General features: G+C 51.3%; 2 protein-coding genes across 2 annotated transcripts; one reads left to right on the top strand and one right to left on the bottom strand.

Annotated features, from left to right (window-relative positions):
* Positions 1 to 2820: 2820 nt before the first annotated feature.
* On the top strand, positions 2821 to 3876 carry CTRU02_200325 (dihydroorotate dehydrogenase; the record flags this gene model as incomplete). Its single annotated transcript, XM_036718327.1, has 1 exon — positions 2821 to 3876. One exon carries the CDS (start codon positions 2821 to 2823, stop codon positions 3874 to 3876), a length of 1056 nt encoding a protein of 351 aa, XP_036589327.1.
* A 199-nt stretch (positions 3877 to 4075) lies between these two features.
* On the bottom strand, positions 4076 to 7082 carry CTRU02_200324 (L-fucose permease; the record flags this gene model as incomplete). The annotated part of the gene is made up of 2 exons (XM_036718326.1): positions 4076 to 6709; positions 6777 to 7082. 2 exons carry the CDS (start codon positions 7080 to 7082, stop codon positions 4076 to 4078), a joined length of 2940 nt encoding a protein of 979 aa, XP_036589326.1.
* Between the last annotated feature and the right edge of the window lie 8648 nt (positions 7083 to 15730).

The raw sequence follows: 15730 nt of genomic DNA, 5'->3' as shown, positions 1-15730 counted from the left end.
CAATGTAACTAAGCACTTGAAAACCCGGCTGATCCAGGACTAATATTACTTGTTTGGTAAAAGAAGTTCGGGCTCAAGTTTTGGCGGCAAATAGACGCTATTGATGACACAAGGGATCAATCTTCCTGGACGTGACTTAAGGTCTCATTATCATGTCCAATGGAGTGGAGTCGCGAATAACGTGTGAGCCTGGTGTAAGACTGTTTTACGCATACGAAACTGAGGCCAATGATCAAGTAGCTATACTATTAGCACAGAGATTGGTGTTGGCCTGGGTCGCTACCATCTATGCCTAAGATGGATCGACGCCTTTGGAAGTTTGTAGCGAGTAATCTACGTGGGAGACAGGAGCTGAAATATACCACTGCCAAAATTAGGATCGAACCACAGGCGGTCCAATTTTAACTCCTAGGGAATGATCTATCCAATTAGCATGAAATAATCATCCTGGATTTCATCGTTGCTTCTTTCTTCGTGTAAGTAACATGTAGTTTCTGTCCCGGACTGCTGTTATCCTGCCCCCTCGTCCCTTCCCAGCCATTTTAATAGCTGTATAATGTCAAGAAGACGCAGAAGACAATCTTCCATTACATATTTATTCCATTACATCACTCGAAGAACGCACCAGAAGCAATTAAAGTGAAATTGGAGCCGCTGAGCCGTGGTACTAATTGAAAGAATGCCAACGTCAGCATTGGAAATAACGTAGGCCGACACGTTTCTTCAAACCCTACTACAATGGCACCTCGTCAGCCTCAAGCTGAAACGATGATCATTCTTTCATGGATACTCGTGCCTCCTACAGCAATGTTACAAGTATGCCATCCAAGGCTCTCCTCGAGCCAGCCTGTATCATCGCAACGACAAGGGCGCGCTTACCCGGTCTCTTCGACAGCAACCCAGAATGAGCAGCAGATTTTAAGAGAGATCGAGGAATAAAAGAGCTCACCCAACAGATAATTGGCCCTGAAAATAACCCTCCGTTGGCTACATGGTCATTCTTGCATCCTTTGGTTCAAGCTGGGATGCAAAAGTATCGTTGTGAATGCCTGCAGTCGGTGTGATAAACCAGAGTGTTAACCATTTAGTCTTATACATAGTATATATATTTACGCAGTCATGATTTTCAAGGCTAGAGACCACCCGGTGGCAGCTACCAGCAAAGGAATTCGATCATAATCGACATCCAAGTAATTAAAATATGAATACAATCAAGTGCATTGAAGAGATCTGAGGAAGATTTAAGAAACAACATACAGCTAGCAAACTAAATGGTTTACCATATGTATATCACTGGACCTCTGCGAATATTCCATGGAATTGTGATAGAGAACCAAAGGGGTTTGCAACTTGAGCCGGGCGGATTGGGTTCTCGAAGGCCAGTTACCTTTGAGCAGAACAATTGAAACGCCCTACAGACCATTTCAAGCCAGACAATAATATAGCAAGCTTTCGTTGTCTAATTGTAAAACGGTAGGCAGTTTGTCTGATAGATCAACTGGTTATCTGAGAGTGCTAGCAACATACTCGAGAACATCGAGAGTTGGAGACGAAACAGGGGTTACGCTCATATCACATCAACAGATTTTTAATACGTGGAACATTTAATGCTGATCACCTAGCACCTCCCATAACAATGTGTTGGTGGGAAACAACTCTGGGCCAAAGAGGCGTAGTATCCCACGCCTGAAGCGTCCGTCAACATGGCTCTGGCAACAAATCTAGGATACTGCGTGTTTTTTATGTGTCTTAGCAACTTCCAAGCTTCGTGGATATAGATCAATGATCTGCAAAAAGGTCAAATAATAATCGGCAAGATGTTTGTCTCTACATTGGTTAGGTTCTGTGAATGGCTTCGAGCAAGACAATTCGCACTCGCTCCAACTGCTCAAATAACGGTTTGCTTCATGTCTTCACCTGCCCTTCCAGTTGCCTTTACAACAATATCCAAGTGATCGTACATCCAAAAACAAAAACATTGTAGCTGTCATGTTGCGGTGCTGAATAGAGTATCCAAATATCATCAACGGCTGACATGCTATAGGAATAGGTATATGTCAGCCATATCGATGCGGATAGAAGAATTCTATTGCAATTCTCTCTCTTGATATTATATGGCCTCTGCTAGTTGATATTTGTCTCGTCGTTGGCTATCGTAACCATCCTGCAATGAAATCATTCGTGTCAAAGCCCTAGATCCTGATGCCAAGGTTCAACTCGGCTCCAAATCTGTCTATCCCCCGTCACGAACCCACCAAAAAAGGCTGCCGTCTAAATTGTCAATGGCCAAGTAATTCAGATACCGCAACGCGAAATCCGAAAGTCCAAGACCCGAACACGTTCGTCACATCGCTTAGACAACTGACACATTGTTCGCCACCGTTTCATCCAAACCAAGTCGCGAACGCCGCGTGACACATACAAACCACACGGCCACCAGACGCGCAGACCAACCGACGTCAAATACGGTTTCCAGTATGTAAAAGCCAAGCACCGGCCCGCCCTCACGCCCGGCGCAACGTCCGGCCCTCCCACCTCACGGACCTCGCAGGGGCCTTATCTTATCAGCAAGCATCTAAACCAACCCCCCCACTCCCACCCCGCCGCGGGGGGGCCCTGCTACGGAAACCTGCTTGCCAACGACTTCACGCATGGTCTCATTCATCTCTCACCACTCCGCCGCCGACTTACACAAACTCACCATCAGATCTCACACACAATAAACAGAGACTCACTCTCACTCAAACGCAGAGAGAGAAAAAAAAAAAGCCTCATTTTCAAATGCTGAAGAGAGCGTGCTGACAGTGAGCAAAAACAAAAATGAATGCCCCGCCTCCCCCCGAGCTCAAAATCTCCCCGCCGCTCCTGAACTCGGCCAACCCGTGGTGCACAACCCTCTCCGACCTCAAACGTCTCCATGAGAGCCCTCACACGGGCGCAATCACAACCCGCACCTCCCTCATCAACGGCTTCCCCCACTCCGACGCATCGCACCAGTACACCTTCTTCTCGCCCAGCACCTCCGTCCCATCCACCACCGTCCAGAACTCGTCCTCGCACCACACGACCCCCAAGGACCTCGGCCCAGAAGACGTCGCCTCGCTCAACAACCTGGGCTACTCGCCGCTGCCGCTAGACACGTACCTGGACTTCGTATCGCAGCTGCCCACGACCAAGATCCAAGGCCGCCGTCACCGCAAACTCGTCATCGTCTCAGTCACGGGATCTCCCGCCGAAATCGCAGAATGCTACGCCCGCATCGCCGACTTCTCCGCCACAACAGCCCACCCGCTGGCCATGGAAATCAACCTCTCGTGTCCCAACATCGCCACCGCCGCGCCCCCGGCCTCGGACCGGGCGCAGTTGCGGGCCTACCTCGCCGCGCTGCCTGCGGATCCCGTGATCCCCGTCGGCCTGAAGACGCCGCCTTACACGCACCTCGCGCATTACCAGGAGCTCATCGCTGCGCTGCGCGAGGACGCGACGGTCATTACGCGGAACGCGATGCTCAAGGTTCCTAGTAAGATCAGCTTCATCACCGCCGTCAACACCCTCGGTTCTTGTCTCTTGCTCGAGGACGATCCGGAGTCGGGTGACGGCGAGCTGGTCCCGCGGCTCCCTGGGTCCGGGCTTGGCGGGATGGCGGGGCCTCCGCTGCATCCGCTGGCGCTGGGAAACGTCAAGACGATCACAGACTTGGTGTCGAGGGAGCCGGAGCTGCTGCACATCAAGGTTATAGGTGTCGGTGGCGTGTCGGATGCGGACGGCTTCAGGCGGATGAAGAGTGTTGGCGCGTACGCCGTCGGTGTCGGTACGGCGCTGGGTAGGGAGGGGGTACAGGTGTTTGAGAAGATTGCGACCGGGTTGGAGAAGTAGTCGTTGTGGTAACGTCGTTGTAGACTTGGGAGGCAAAGCCATCACGTTGCGCAACATGTAGATACCAATGCTGAAATCATAAAACTTTTTTATTCATCGAACATCATTATCATTGGGTATATAGCTATTAATGTAATAAAAAAAATGACAAGGCTCTAATTGGCCTTGTGTCGCACAATAATCAAAACATTTCGCTCATTCATACGGTCTGGGACCGTGGGCCACTGCTCGCCTCGGACGACTTATTGGACCCATTCTTCTCTTCAGAATGTTCCACTGCCGGGGGTGTGACGCTTTCTCCGTTCGTCCGGCCCATGTGGGATAGTTTGCTCAATATGCTGCCTCGCTTGCCTTTGGCTACAATAGTGGAAAGGGTTCGGCGCCGTCTCCGTACTTCACGGTTCATGTCGATCTCCTCCTCGTGAGCTAGGCGCTCCTCGGGTGTGATCACCGAGTGTGCGGGATCCGTCATCGCCCTCGCGTCTTTCAGAGACGCGAGCCAGATGGGGTAGAAGGATGTGAGCACAAAGAGGGCGACAATGAGGACGAACGCAATTTGTACCGTAGCGCCATGGTTAATGATGGCGTACATAACATACGGGAAGAAGGCTGCGCCGGAGCCTCCCATGGTGATGAAGGCGGCTGCACGCTTAGTGCGCCGGCCTTGACCTCGCAGACCAATTGCAAAGATCAGTGGCCAGACGGGTCCTTCGGCAAAATAGAAAAGGATCACCGGGATCAAAAGCAGATTAGGATTCTCCGGCTTCAAGACAACCGTGAGAATCGCAAAAAAGATGGCCAGGCCCACGCTGATGGACAGCCATGTTCTTGGTTTTGGCATACGAGGATTTCGTACCGACATGTAGGTAAGATATGCGACGATGAATCGAGATACAGCAAAGACACTGTGAGCAATGAGGTGATAGTCGGTTACCCCAAGCGTAAGGCCGGGTGGCTTGTCGCTGTTCTCTCCTGGATTTGTGTCGGCGTTTGTCGCACCCGATCCTGCATCTTCCTGATTAGGGAGGATTGCAATAACCAGCGTACGGAAGAATATGTTGTTGCATTCTTGACAAGCAACGTAAGTCCACTGAGCCAGAACAGCAAAAATTAAACTCCACGTGCGGAGTTGCAGCCCCCCAATGCTGCGCTTTTGGGGGTTAATAGGAAGCCGATCAGCTGATTCTTGTAGCTCGTTATCGTTCAGCTCTGGAAGGGGCATGTAGTAAAAGAACAGTCCGAGAGCGACGCACAACAGCGTGATGGCGAGGTAGGTCCATTGGACGTTTAGTAATGTAGTAGAGTTGCTTTCAGAGCCATCCTGGTTGGTGATCTTCGTGAAGAAGACTCTTTGGGCCATCAGGCCGCTGAGGACGGCTCCAATACCTTGCACGCCCTGGGCGAGAAGGAGTCGCGTCTCACCGTACTCTGGCGGCCCGCAAAGGATCAGGAAAGCATTGGCTCCCGTCTCTAACACGGACAGGCCAAATCCGACAACAAAGTTGCTGAGCAAGAAGCCACCCCAAGACTTGGTGACGGCGGATGGCCAGAAGATGATAGTTCCGACGCCGTAGAAGCAAAGTCCCACGATGAATGTCACCTTGAAACCTCCGACGCTCTCGGCGCCGTGCCTGTTGTTCTTTCGGTTTCTGCGGTGATGCTCGTCCCGTCTCAGAATCCACTCACCGACAACAAGAGGGCCAAGAAAGTAGCCGCCTCCGAAGTAAGCAGTTGTGAGACCAAGTGTCTGAGCCACAGACATTTGCGACACATTCGAAATGACATTGTTTAGAGTATTGAGTAAGCCATATGAGATGCCCCACATGAGAAACAAAATGGTGACCACAAGACAGTAACGGAACGATTCTTGAGCATCGCACTTGACCATGCTCTTTGGCCGTCTCATGTTGACAAAACCGAAGTAAATGGTGTTTTCTCTGCTCGTCGCCATGGAGGTTCTCGTCCGCACCCCACCCAGCCTGCCAGCGCTGGATGCTTCGAACTGTTCCAGCGTCATGTCAGGCGTAGTCAGGAACTCGAGTGCAGTCATGCCATTTTCATCCGTGTTCGCTGCCGTGCTGAAATCGCGACTAACACGGGCCGCTGGAAGTGGTTGTTGGATGCTCACGCTACCACGGTTGGGGTTGGCAGTCGGAGAGACAAGACCGTCGCTACCTGTGCGGTTCCTGGGGCTGTCCATAATGTCTTTCTCGGTCTGGGTGCTTGAGCGCGTGCCATCAGGGTCGATGATCATGGCAGGAAGAATCTTGATGATGAGAGGCTTCAAGGTCGGGATACACGCGCAAGACATTCCCACGTTGACCTCCACAGCCGACCACATGAAGGACAGGGATGAGTTCCAGGCAAAGTTGGGAGTACCGCCAAAGTGAAAATTCGGGTTTGTCGAAACACTGGTCGGGATCGAGGTAACGGCCTGCTGGAGGTAATAGATGCGGACAACGTCGACAATAGTGACGAAGATACCGAGGGTGAAGGTGAGGACGAGGATAATCTTTTGCCTTGGAGGCAATCTCATTCCGGTCAGAACGGGGATCGGAAGGGCCAGGATGGCCAAATCGGTGACAATGTTGATGGGCGCGGAGCAGATGAATTCGGTCAGAAGCGGGATGCACTGTGACGGTTCCCTTCCAACCTCCCAAGCTGCCTGGACGGGCCTACATTGGAAGATGTTGATAAGTGTGAGCACAGTACCGGCCAAGTTGACAATGCCTAGGGTAACCCATGAGGCAAATCGAAGGACTTTTTGGGTGTTTTTGGAGAGGCGCAGGTAAAATATTAGGACACTCGTTTTCGTGGCCATGAGGGCGGGATTCTGCATGGTGTAAGTAAGGAGGCGAGCTATGCGACGCCGTGTGCACTGGCACGGTAGTAGCACTCACATAAAGTATTGAAAAGACATATTCGCACGCTCGTAAGGATTTCCAGTGATCCTTGGAAATATCTGCATCGTAACGACCAAGTCCTCTTGTCGTGCCGAAGCAAATGGTGAATGACAGGCCGAATCCAATTAGCCAGGCCAAAAACATGGTCTTGTCGTCCCAGCTAACATTTCTGACAATGAAGCGCCTACAGAATAGGCGGGCGGCAACCATAACACTAGCCAAGACGAACGTTGCCGTTGTCACGGCGAAGACCGCCGGACCGCGATCCGGGACGTCGTCATTTGTGGCGGTGACGACTGACATGCTCGGCGAGAAGAATCGACCAACCGGGGGGAGCCCGAGCAAAATTTACCACCACGGAGGTTTGGCGAAGGGTAATGGGTGGCTAACTTGACACCGATGACAACCATGCCATGGCTTTAGGCTCTGACACATGGACGCAATATGTGTGTTGATGATGTTCGGGGTGAAGGTCGCTCGGTGGGCATCGAGGGTCTTGGATCGCAATTCGTTTCGGTGATGTTGTGGCTATCGTGGGATGTGGTCTGGCACGCGACAATTTTGCGAAGGCGGTCGGAAGGTGCGTACAATGGTTACTTTGCTCTTGGAGAAGGAAAGTCGGGGTCGCTTAGTCGTTGGCCAGAATTGGGGGGGTTGTCTCTAAAAGAAAGCTGGTAGACGGGAAAGGCTGGGGTAGTAGAGTTGGGTTTTTTTTTCTTCTTTTGCCTTTTTCCCTTTTCCTCTTTTAGTCTTTTTTTCTTATTGCTACCCGTCAAGCCAGTCCGGTATAGTCATCCAATCCTTCTAGCTGCAAGCTTGCGCGAATATCTTCGTGGTTGGTAGTCCAGAAAGTGGTGTGGAGGTCAGACGACTCCGCGGGGCGCAATTGGCAGACCAGGAACGGCGCGGCGTCATACAAGCCTCTGGCAAAAGACTAGCGGCCGTGTTTTGGCGAGACAGCCAGATCGGTTGGGGTTTGGTCGCAAGGGACGGCGCAGTAGGTAGGGAAGAACCAGACGAGGGAAGAAGACAGAAGTAGAATTCTCGAGAAGATGAGATGGATGGCGAAGCGGCAAAGTAAAGGAAACCAAACAGGTCATGGGAAAATGCTGGGCGTCAAACAAGCCGACACTAGTTGTACAGGTAAGCCGGACGAGAGCGCGAAATCGGGTGGATTCGTCAAGTTGAGCCCACAATGTACTATGTAGGTGTGGACCAGGAAATGGTGCAGTAGTCTTGGCTTGGACTGTGCTGAGTTGGCGGAGTCCAGCAACCCAGGCTTTGCAGGCGTTGCAGACAGACCCCTCATGCTATCCGTACGCATGGAAGGATATCTGGATGTATGGATGTATAGGTGTATGCGTGCGAATGTATGGCGAATCCAGCCATGCCATGGTTCGCTGTCGCTGTCGCTATCGCTGTTACTGGTACGGATGGTAGCCAGCCAAGTGCAGAGTTTTCCGATCCAGGGCAAGAGCTATGGGTATCCGTTGCTTTGCCGAAGGATACTCCCACAATAATTATGGAGTAAAAGAGGCCGAGTAGTGGACAGTGATGCGAATCAAAGGATGCCTTTTGCAGCGTTCCCCCGCCGCAGACGGACAGGGCGGTCGCTGTCGCCTCAGCTTTTTTCGTCTTTTCGGAGTGGCAGAGCGAGATTGGCGTGGACCTTCTCCGCTCCCCCCTAGATGCTTGTAGTACTATGTATACTTACACGGCGTCCCGTACCTCAACAACATCCATGCGGGACCTTATAATCCACATTAGCGGTCATCAGTAGTGCGTAGGAGTAGTAGTAAGCTTTCTAGTCTGCCTTATTGACGGACTGACACACTGACTGACAGATATACACTGACAGATAAATTGACAAGTCGATTGACTGGCCGGCTGACCAGCCAGCTGACTGGTGTGCATGACACGGCTGACTGGATGGCCAAAACTGCACGGGATGGACATGAGCGATAACAATGCATACGACAGACAAGCGATGCTTGGCTCTCTGCGAGTTCGTGAAAATTGGAAAAAAAAAAAAAAAAAAAACCGAGCAAGGAAGAAACACGAAAATCGAACGGTGCGGTTCTGGTAGAGTGGAGCCGCAGCCGTCCCAATGTAGGGCGCACCAGTGGCAGGCCGCCGCCAACTGTTTCTGCATGGTATCTGCATGGAGGAACTATGTATCATTTGTATGAGTTCCTCACTGCAAAGGTACCCATCTTCCTCGCCGACTGCATCCCTGAGGGGAGGGGAGGAGAGCCATGGATTTTGCCCCAACACTGCGGTGTGAGGCTGGGTACGTACCTAACTGTGTTCTACCATCGCTGGCGTATTACAGCGGACCGCGTAATAATGGGCGGTGGGCGATGACATAGAGTGCGTCGATCCTCACCCTCCTGGAAGCCAATTAGCGATCTCGTTGGGACGGGTCTACCCCGGATTCTGGACCTTTTTTGGCCAAGTTCAACTTCGCACCTGCCAGTTGGACCCAGGCACATCCATCGTAACCAGGGATGGCGCGAAGAAAGAGCAACAGCCCAGGGCCACTTTCCTAGGATCGATGCTGGAAGGAGCAGTGAGCACTGGGCGGCAAGTGGCACGGCGCTAGGAGTTTTTGGAGGGGGCAGGCAGACGAGATGGCAGCAACACTCTTGCTTCCCACGCCGCGGCCACAGGAAACATCCACATAGCAAGCGGCATTCTGAGGCACTTGCATATCCACCGGGAGCCACTGCTCTGTGTCAAAATTCCTGTTCCCCCTCAGTGCCCTAAACCCAACCTGCAGCACCGCCGGTAGCGTCTTCCGCTTTTTACCTCTTTGAGGACCGAGAGTCCGGGCTCGCAACGGCAGCCAGTCCCAGTCCGGCCAATTCCAGCCCAGTACCTATGACAAAGTCTACAAGTCCTCTCCCTCGAGCGAGAGAACCTCGCCCCGAAAACAAGATCCGGCTCATTGGGAACCACCAACCTAAACTTAGTCGTCCAGTTCGCCACCGTCCACACAAGCTCCTCCTGCGCTTCCGAGCCTTTCCCCTCTTTCCGCTCGCCGGCCCTTCCCCGTCTGCTCCTCGTGGACGGGATCCGTACTGAAATAACTACCACTACCGCCATTCGAGTAGTTCGTCCCCATCGGCCACGCGCCTCGTCATCCCCCTCGTTGCTTCGTTATGGGGTCCTACGTGATTGCGGCAAATACACCTTCTTCAGGTCGCATGGTCATACAGTTGAGAGAATAAAAATCAAGATAAAGTGGAGAGACGCCCTGCAAATTTGTACTCCGCCCGTGCCTCATTGCGACTGTGGGAGGTAGGAGAGAGGAGAGCAAGCCGAAGCGGTGCAATGGCCGACGCTGAAAAAGATTGCCAAGAAACCACAGCCTGGTGCCCACTGCGGAATGCTTGGCTAGCGTTGGGCCTTTGGATGGGTTTGCAGTGGCCCCTAGTTATGGCGCAAAAAATGGACCGAAGTACGAGCGGGCCAGGAACTGTGGGTGATGATTGATCTGCCATATTGTTCAAACGCAACGAATACGGACCCTTTGTCGATCGCATTGAAGAGAGGAGATGAAGAGGAGGTGTGAGATGCGTCAGCCACCAGCCGGCAATCTGACGGCAAGTGGCAGGCCATCATGGGGTGCGTGTGGTGGTATGCCATTCTGTGCCACTTGTGTCGCGCTGGGCTGAAGGCGGGAAGGACGAACTCAACGCTCGGTTACCGCAACTTGCCTATATGCGTGAGTGAGGTACGAACGATACATTACTACGCTGCAGACCAACCGAGCTTCCGTCTTTCTGATGACCTGGGTCTCGCTTTCGGAACGGAACCACCACCAAGTCAAAGCGGTAGCGTTACCGACACTCCGTCACTCGAGACGTCGGCCAAGGCAAACCCTCCCCCCTTCTTGGATCTTGGGACGGGATGATCAATTGGCCGTCACCATGAGTGTACTACGTATCTCCCTCTCCCTGAAGAAGCTTGTTCTCACTCGTCCTTGTGCTGCTGGGCCGACAGCTCTCGTCGATGCCAATGCAAATTTCAGTGTTGTCGTTATCATATAGCTCGAGAATCCGCGACAACGATTTCTCAAGCACCGAGCAGCTGACTCAGCGGTCCGCCGATGCTTCTCTTCTCTTCACTTTGCACGAACTCAGAGGCTCTGGAGGTTATGGCCCGAAACACCCTGGCCACTACCATCTCCCATGTATCAGTGCCCCCTGTCAGCCGGAGAGAGCAGACTTCCTGCCAGCAACCGCCGAGCTTGAGTCAAAAGGCAGATCGTCGCCCTCTTCCGAAACCACAACTCCGTCAACATCATGCCCGCATCATGGAGAAACAAACGTCATCCGAATAGCTAGAAAAAGAACCTTCTTTCTCATCCGTGTCAGTGCCCACGTTTCCACGTCTCTGAAGCCCCAACAACCCCGGGATGCCAAATTCTGGCCCCCGGCAGTGGATAGCGTAGCGGATCAACCCCACGCCATGAAATCTTGGAAGCTATTGACCAAGTCGTACTTAAAAGGCAAGGACCATACGCCCATAAGGCCAGATGTCCGATCGTCAATTATTCCACCAAGATGTTTCCGCCGATTGCAACTCTCACAGTTTCAGGATGATGAAGGGCCCGATGAAAATTCTGAATGAAGGATAAATGACTATTTGCTGGATTTTTACGTACCCTTTCGTTGATCAAAAGCGGGCTGCCTGCGGCTGGCTGGCCTTGCCGCATCATGGAAAAGCTCGTTGTAAGTCCACGCCAAGCTTTTTTCCCTCAACGGCGCCTTGTGCTCAGAAGTGTACGAGTCAGACACCACCTTAATACATCAAATCACCAACCTCGTACGATTTTTTAGACTTCCAAGGACTTCCGATGCCAAGAGAAATGGCAGCTGGAGATACAACAAACGCAATCTACCCGACCCTCGTCACCGGACGGCAGGCAAAGCCTGCACGAACCGACGGTCAATATCCGATTTTGTCGCCAAGCCCACGAACTAGTGAATGAGCAAACTGCAAAGATCCCAATCTTGACCTCACAAAGAACATGTTGATCAGAGTCCCGCCTCTGGAGAAGAGCAATCTCCCCGCACCTGCTTTGCTACATGCATATATCCATTGGAACACTCCAAACCGGTATGTAATGCCGGCCGGTCCTATGAAACTCTTCCAGCGTAGATTCAGCTCCCTCCGGACCGGTCGTGCGTTTGTGGGTCGCGGTCCAGACCTGTCAGGGCTCAATGTTTCTCCTCCCTTTCAAAGTCTCTTCCTGGAGTTCTCGGCCGGTTCGCTCTCTTCTTACAAGTGAAGAATTCACTGCATGGCGGATGTGTTGGAAAACGCTTTACTTTTTTTGTGCCTGCCGATGGCTGCCGGCACCTGTCGGCAACGCAAGCAACAGACATGAGCGCGGCGTTTTGCTCAACCTCAGACGGCGAGATGCAGTCCAGGTGCAACTAGACCAACTCAAATCCCAACCTTAATAAGTCCCTTCAATTAGATGAGGTGAGGCTGTCAAAACTTTGACTTACCGCCTACCTTTATGGCTCGGAGTATATTGCGCCGTGCAGTGTACGTTCTGAATTTTTTTTTTCTCCAATAGGCCTCGCTATTGAATGATCGGCCGCAAACTGTTGTGAACTTGCTAGTGAGACCCATAGCTGGTAAGAGGCTTTTGATAATTGCCAACCGAGGAACCGAGGGCGGCTTGTACTCCTCAAATTGGTTTAACGCTTATATGACAGTTTGTCCAGGGTCCAACCTAGGCTACCGGAGCAGTTGCCCTGCTGCTGCAGGACATGGCGAGTCGCTTGCTGCGTTCGTGTAATTATTCTGTGTGCGGCTCAATATTAACTGGAAGCTCCAGCTTCTTCCGGGCATGTCCATGAGCTCCACGGAAATCCGCTCCCCTCCGCAAGCCATGTCCAGGACGTGAAGGATTCCGAGCTTTGTCGTTTGAAACAATCCAGGGATTGACCGAGCTCCTTCGCGTGCCCATTCAGCAAAAAAACACCAGCATGCTCAGTAAGCGGTATCGGGATATGGGAATCAATTAGGCAGTCAAGTGATCTAAGATGGCTTCTCTCGTCTTCATCATTGTGACCAGAGGGACCGGCCAAGGTCGTACACATCTTGTCGACATTACTGCCGGGCCAGCTAGTGGACGTCACCGCAAATTGTCCAGATTACATCCGCGATTCCGTCCCTGCTCCGGCCACTTTGCTGCCACGATCTTTTTACGTCAAAAGTACCATGACTGTTTCCAAAGAAACACCGTAGCTTACACCCGAGACCGCTCGGTGCTCGGTTATGCGAGTGTGGCAGCGAGATGACTCCCGCAACTCCTGACTGAGGACGCTTAGTGAAGTCCATAATCGGTCGACTCAATGGTGTTGCTGTCACTACTCCCACATCTCAACCACAGGCCATCCTCACCTATCCACCCTAACCGAAGAAAAATCTTCAACTTATGCCACGAATAGTTTTTTTGTTTTTTGGAGATACATTAGTCTTGTGTGACAGACCACCAGGCATGTTGGGCACTCGCAACGTGTCAAGGCGCCGGCAAGGGTTCCAGTTGGGCTTAAGTGACACCGCCATTTACTTGGCGGCCAAACTCGGTTCTCCTGCAGGACCAAAGAGTTGTTTGGTTTGGTTCGCGAATGGCAGCTGAAAACTGCCAACTCACTGATGCTCGATACCCCTGTCCCTTTCACCGAAGTTTCAGCTTCTGGTGAAGATGACATGCGCACAGGCATGGATTTGGATCTCGACATCTTATCGTATTTCATTATAGTCAGATCAATGGGCCAGGGAATATAGGCTGTGAAGGACGTGAGCCCTAGTTTAGTCGTCCGCTCATTAACGTGAGAATAACTTGTAAGAGTGCTCCTGCCAGCATATGTCGGCCTCAACTATATGGAACACGTGGGTCGTTCCTTGCGACGTTGACCAAGTGGCGAGGGCTAGAGATTGTATCAACACTATCGAAGCATCTGGTGCTTCAACCGCCACAGATATGATTCTTTGCTCGTTGACATTGAATGATATATCGTTCCTTGACTCGTCTTTCCACCCCGACTCTCAACCGTAACTACGCAACTGGGGTGCGTAGTATTCTAGACGCTCCGCTCTACTGAAAGTTCTCCTCCATCAAGTACACTCAGAGGGACTGCCGAGCAGGTTTCAGCTTGTACAGTAAGGTAGCCACTTATGATCATCGAAAGAAGGAGCCTGTCACTGGCAAATTTCGTAGAGACGGATACGTCACAGAACACAACACCAGCGACGGATGTATGATTGCAAGATAGACGATATAGTGTGCACACACGAATGGGGCGTGGCAAATGTTTAATCTGGGGAAGACCCATGGGAAGAACCCACTCTGGCATCACCTCTCCGCGCGGATATACCCACGTAGACGAGATCTAATGTGGGAACTTTTGGTGTTCTGCGTGCCGGTGGCCACTCCATGTTTTCATCATGGAATCAGGCGTTGATAGTTTCCTGGCTTCTGTCGGGAGTTGAAAGGGCGGCGGCGGCGGTAGGTGCTGGTTTGAGACATGATTTCATGTATGTCGGCCGTCAGGTTGACGTGTTTCGTGACATGAAATTTCGTAAAGTTCTGGAAGACTAGGTGAGACGTGGAGAGAGGTGTAGAGAACGACTGCTCTGCTCGCTTCGATTATCTCAAATGTAGAATGAGCTTGACCGGTGACAGACGTGTCCATAGATGTTGCCCTCGCTGGCTTTCGTGGTTTGACAGAGCATTGGTGTGATGGTGATATGTCACGCTTCAACTTATTGCTGTAACAACGAGATTTCTTGGTAGTTGGCTGTGTCAGAACAGTGCTGGGTGTTGATGCTGTGTCTGCGCGTCGGCAGTTACGGTTTGATATCCGGGTTCACTCCCCTCTCGAGGCATATTTTTCGCCATCTACCGATGCACTGCAGTTCAGACGTGTTTCCCCTGATAAGAGCTTTAGTTAACATGTTCCGCAACGTGATGCCGAGATAGTTGGGAGTTCTTCATGCGACATTGGCTGATCTGCATTCGGCGTGATCAGACACAATCTACTTGCACACTTCGTTCTTGTCTACTTCAACTCTTTTCTTCTCGTTAAACATAAGCACTGGAAGTATCAATGAGAGCAGCCTAGTGCAAAACCTCAAAGAGCATAGTTGTTGTCTCAATTTGAAAGCAGACCTTCTGTCGATAACTAAACGGGGTGACTTTGGATAAAGTAAACGGAATCGAAAATGACATCTTTCGTACACTTCTTGCACTAGTTGTACCACGTTACGTTAAGATGAGAAGTCTCTAATGCAAGTTAACTTCTCGCTTTCTCAGTTCCCAGGAACATGTTGCCTGTGTTACACTTTGCGTGTTCCACTGGCCAGAAGATATCATGAAGTCACCCTCAGTTCACTGACTGGTTCAGGGTAAATTCTGATACGACAAAAGACTCAAGAGACTTCCCAGAACTTCTCCGGGCAGGTGCAGACAGTTGAGTGTCTACGAAATGAACAGGTATAGAACTGTCAACCATAGGTTTGTTGTAAGGCGACGTTCCTTGGGAGGCACTTTAACAAGCCGTTCAGTGAAGTTTTCCTAACTGTGTCTCGAGGAGTAAATTGCTATCATATGACGAGCAATATTTGTGTTTCGTACAACTTAGTATTGTCTAATAGAGGGGCCGACTTGACACGCTAACTTTAATCAAAAGGCTGACTTTGATCAACATCGAATGACAACGGTACATCGCTACATGTTCATCGTCATGAGGTTGGCAAATATCAAGTCGAAGACGTCGGCTTTCCCTGCGTTACTAGACGCTAGTCAGTTGGAGTGTAACGGGCAGCTGAAGATTGCTGATTTATCAATATACTTGTTCTAGGCGAGTTTACAGCAGGCAAGGTGAACAAAGGCCTTTATGAGATTGTCGATTCTCAGTTGTAGTTAT

Source organism: Colletotrichum truncatum (assembly GCF_014235925.2).
Source record: "Colletotrichum truncatum strain CMES1059 chromosome Unknown Contig_0001, whole genome shotgun sequence".
NCBI classification, from domain to species: Eukaryota; Fungi; Ascomycota; class Sordariomycetes; order Glomerellales; family Glomerellaceae; genus Colletotrichum; species Colletotrichum truncatum.
The sequence above is the reverse complement of the archived record's forward strand: the minus strand, read 5'-3'. Positions and strand labels throughout refer to the sequence as shown.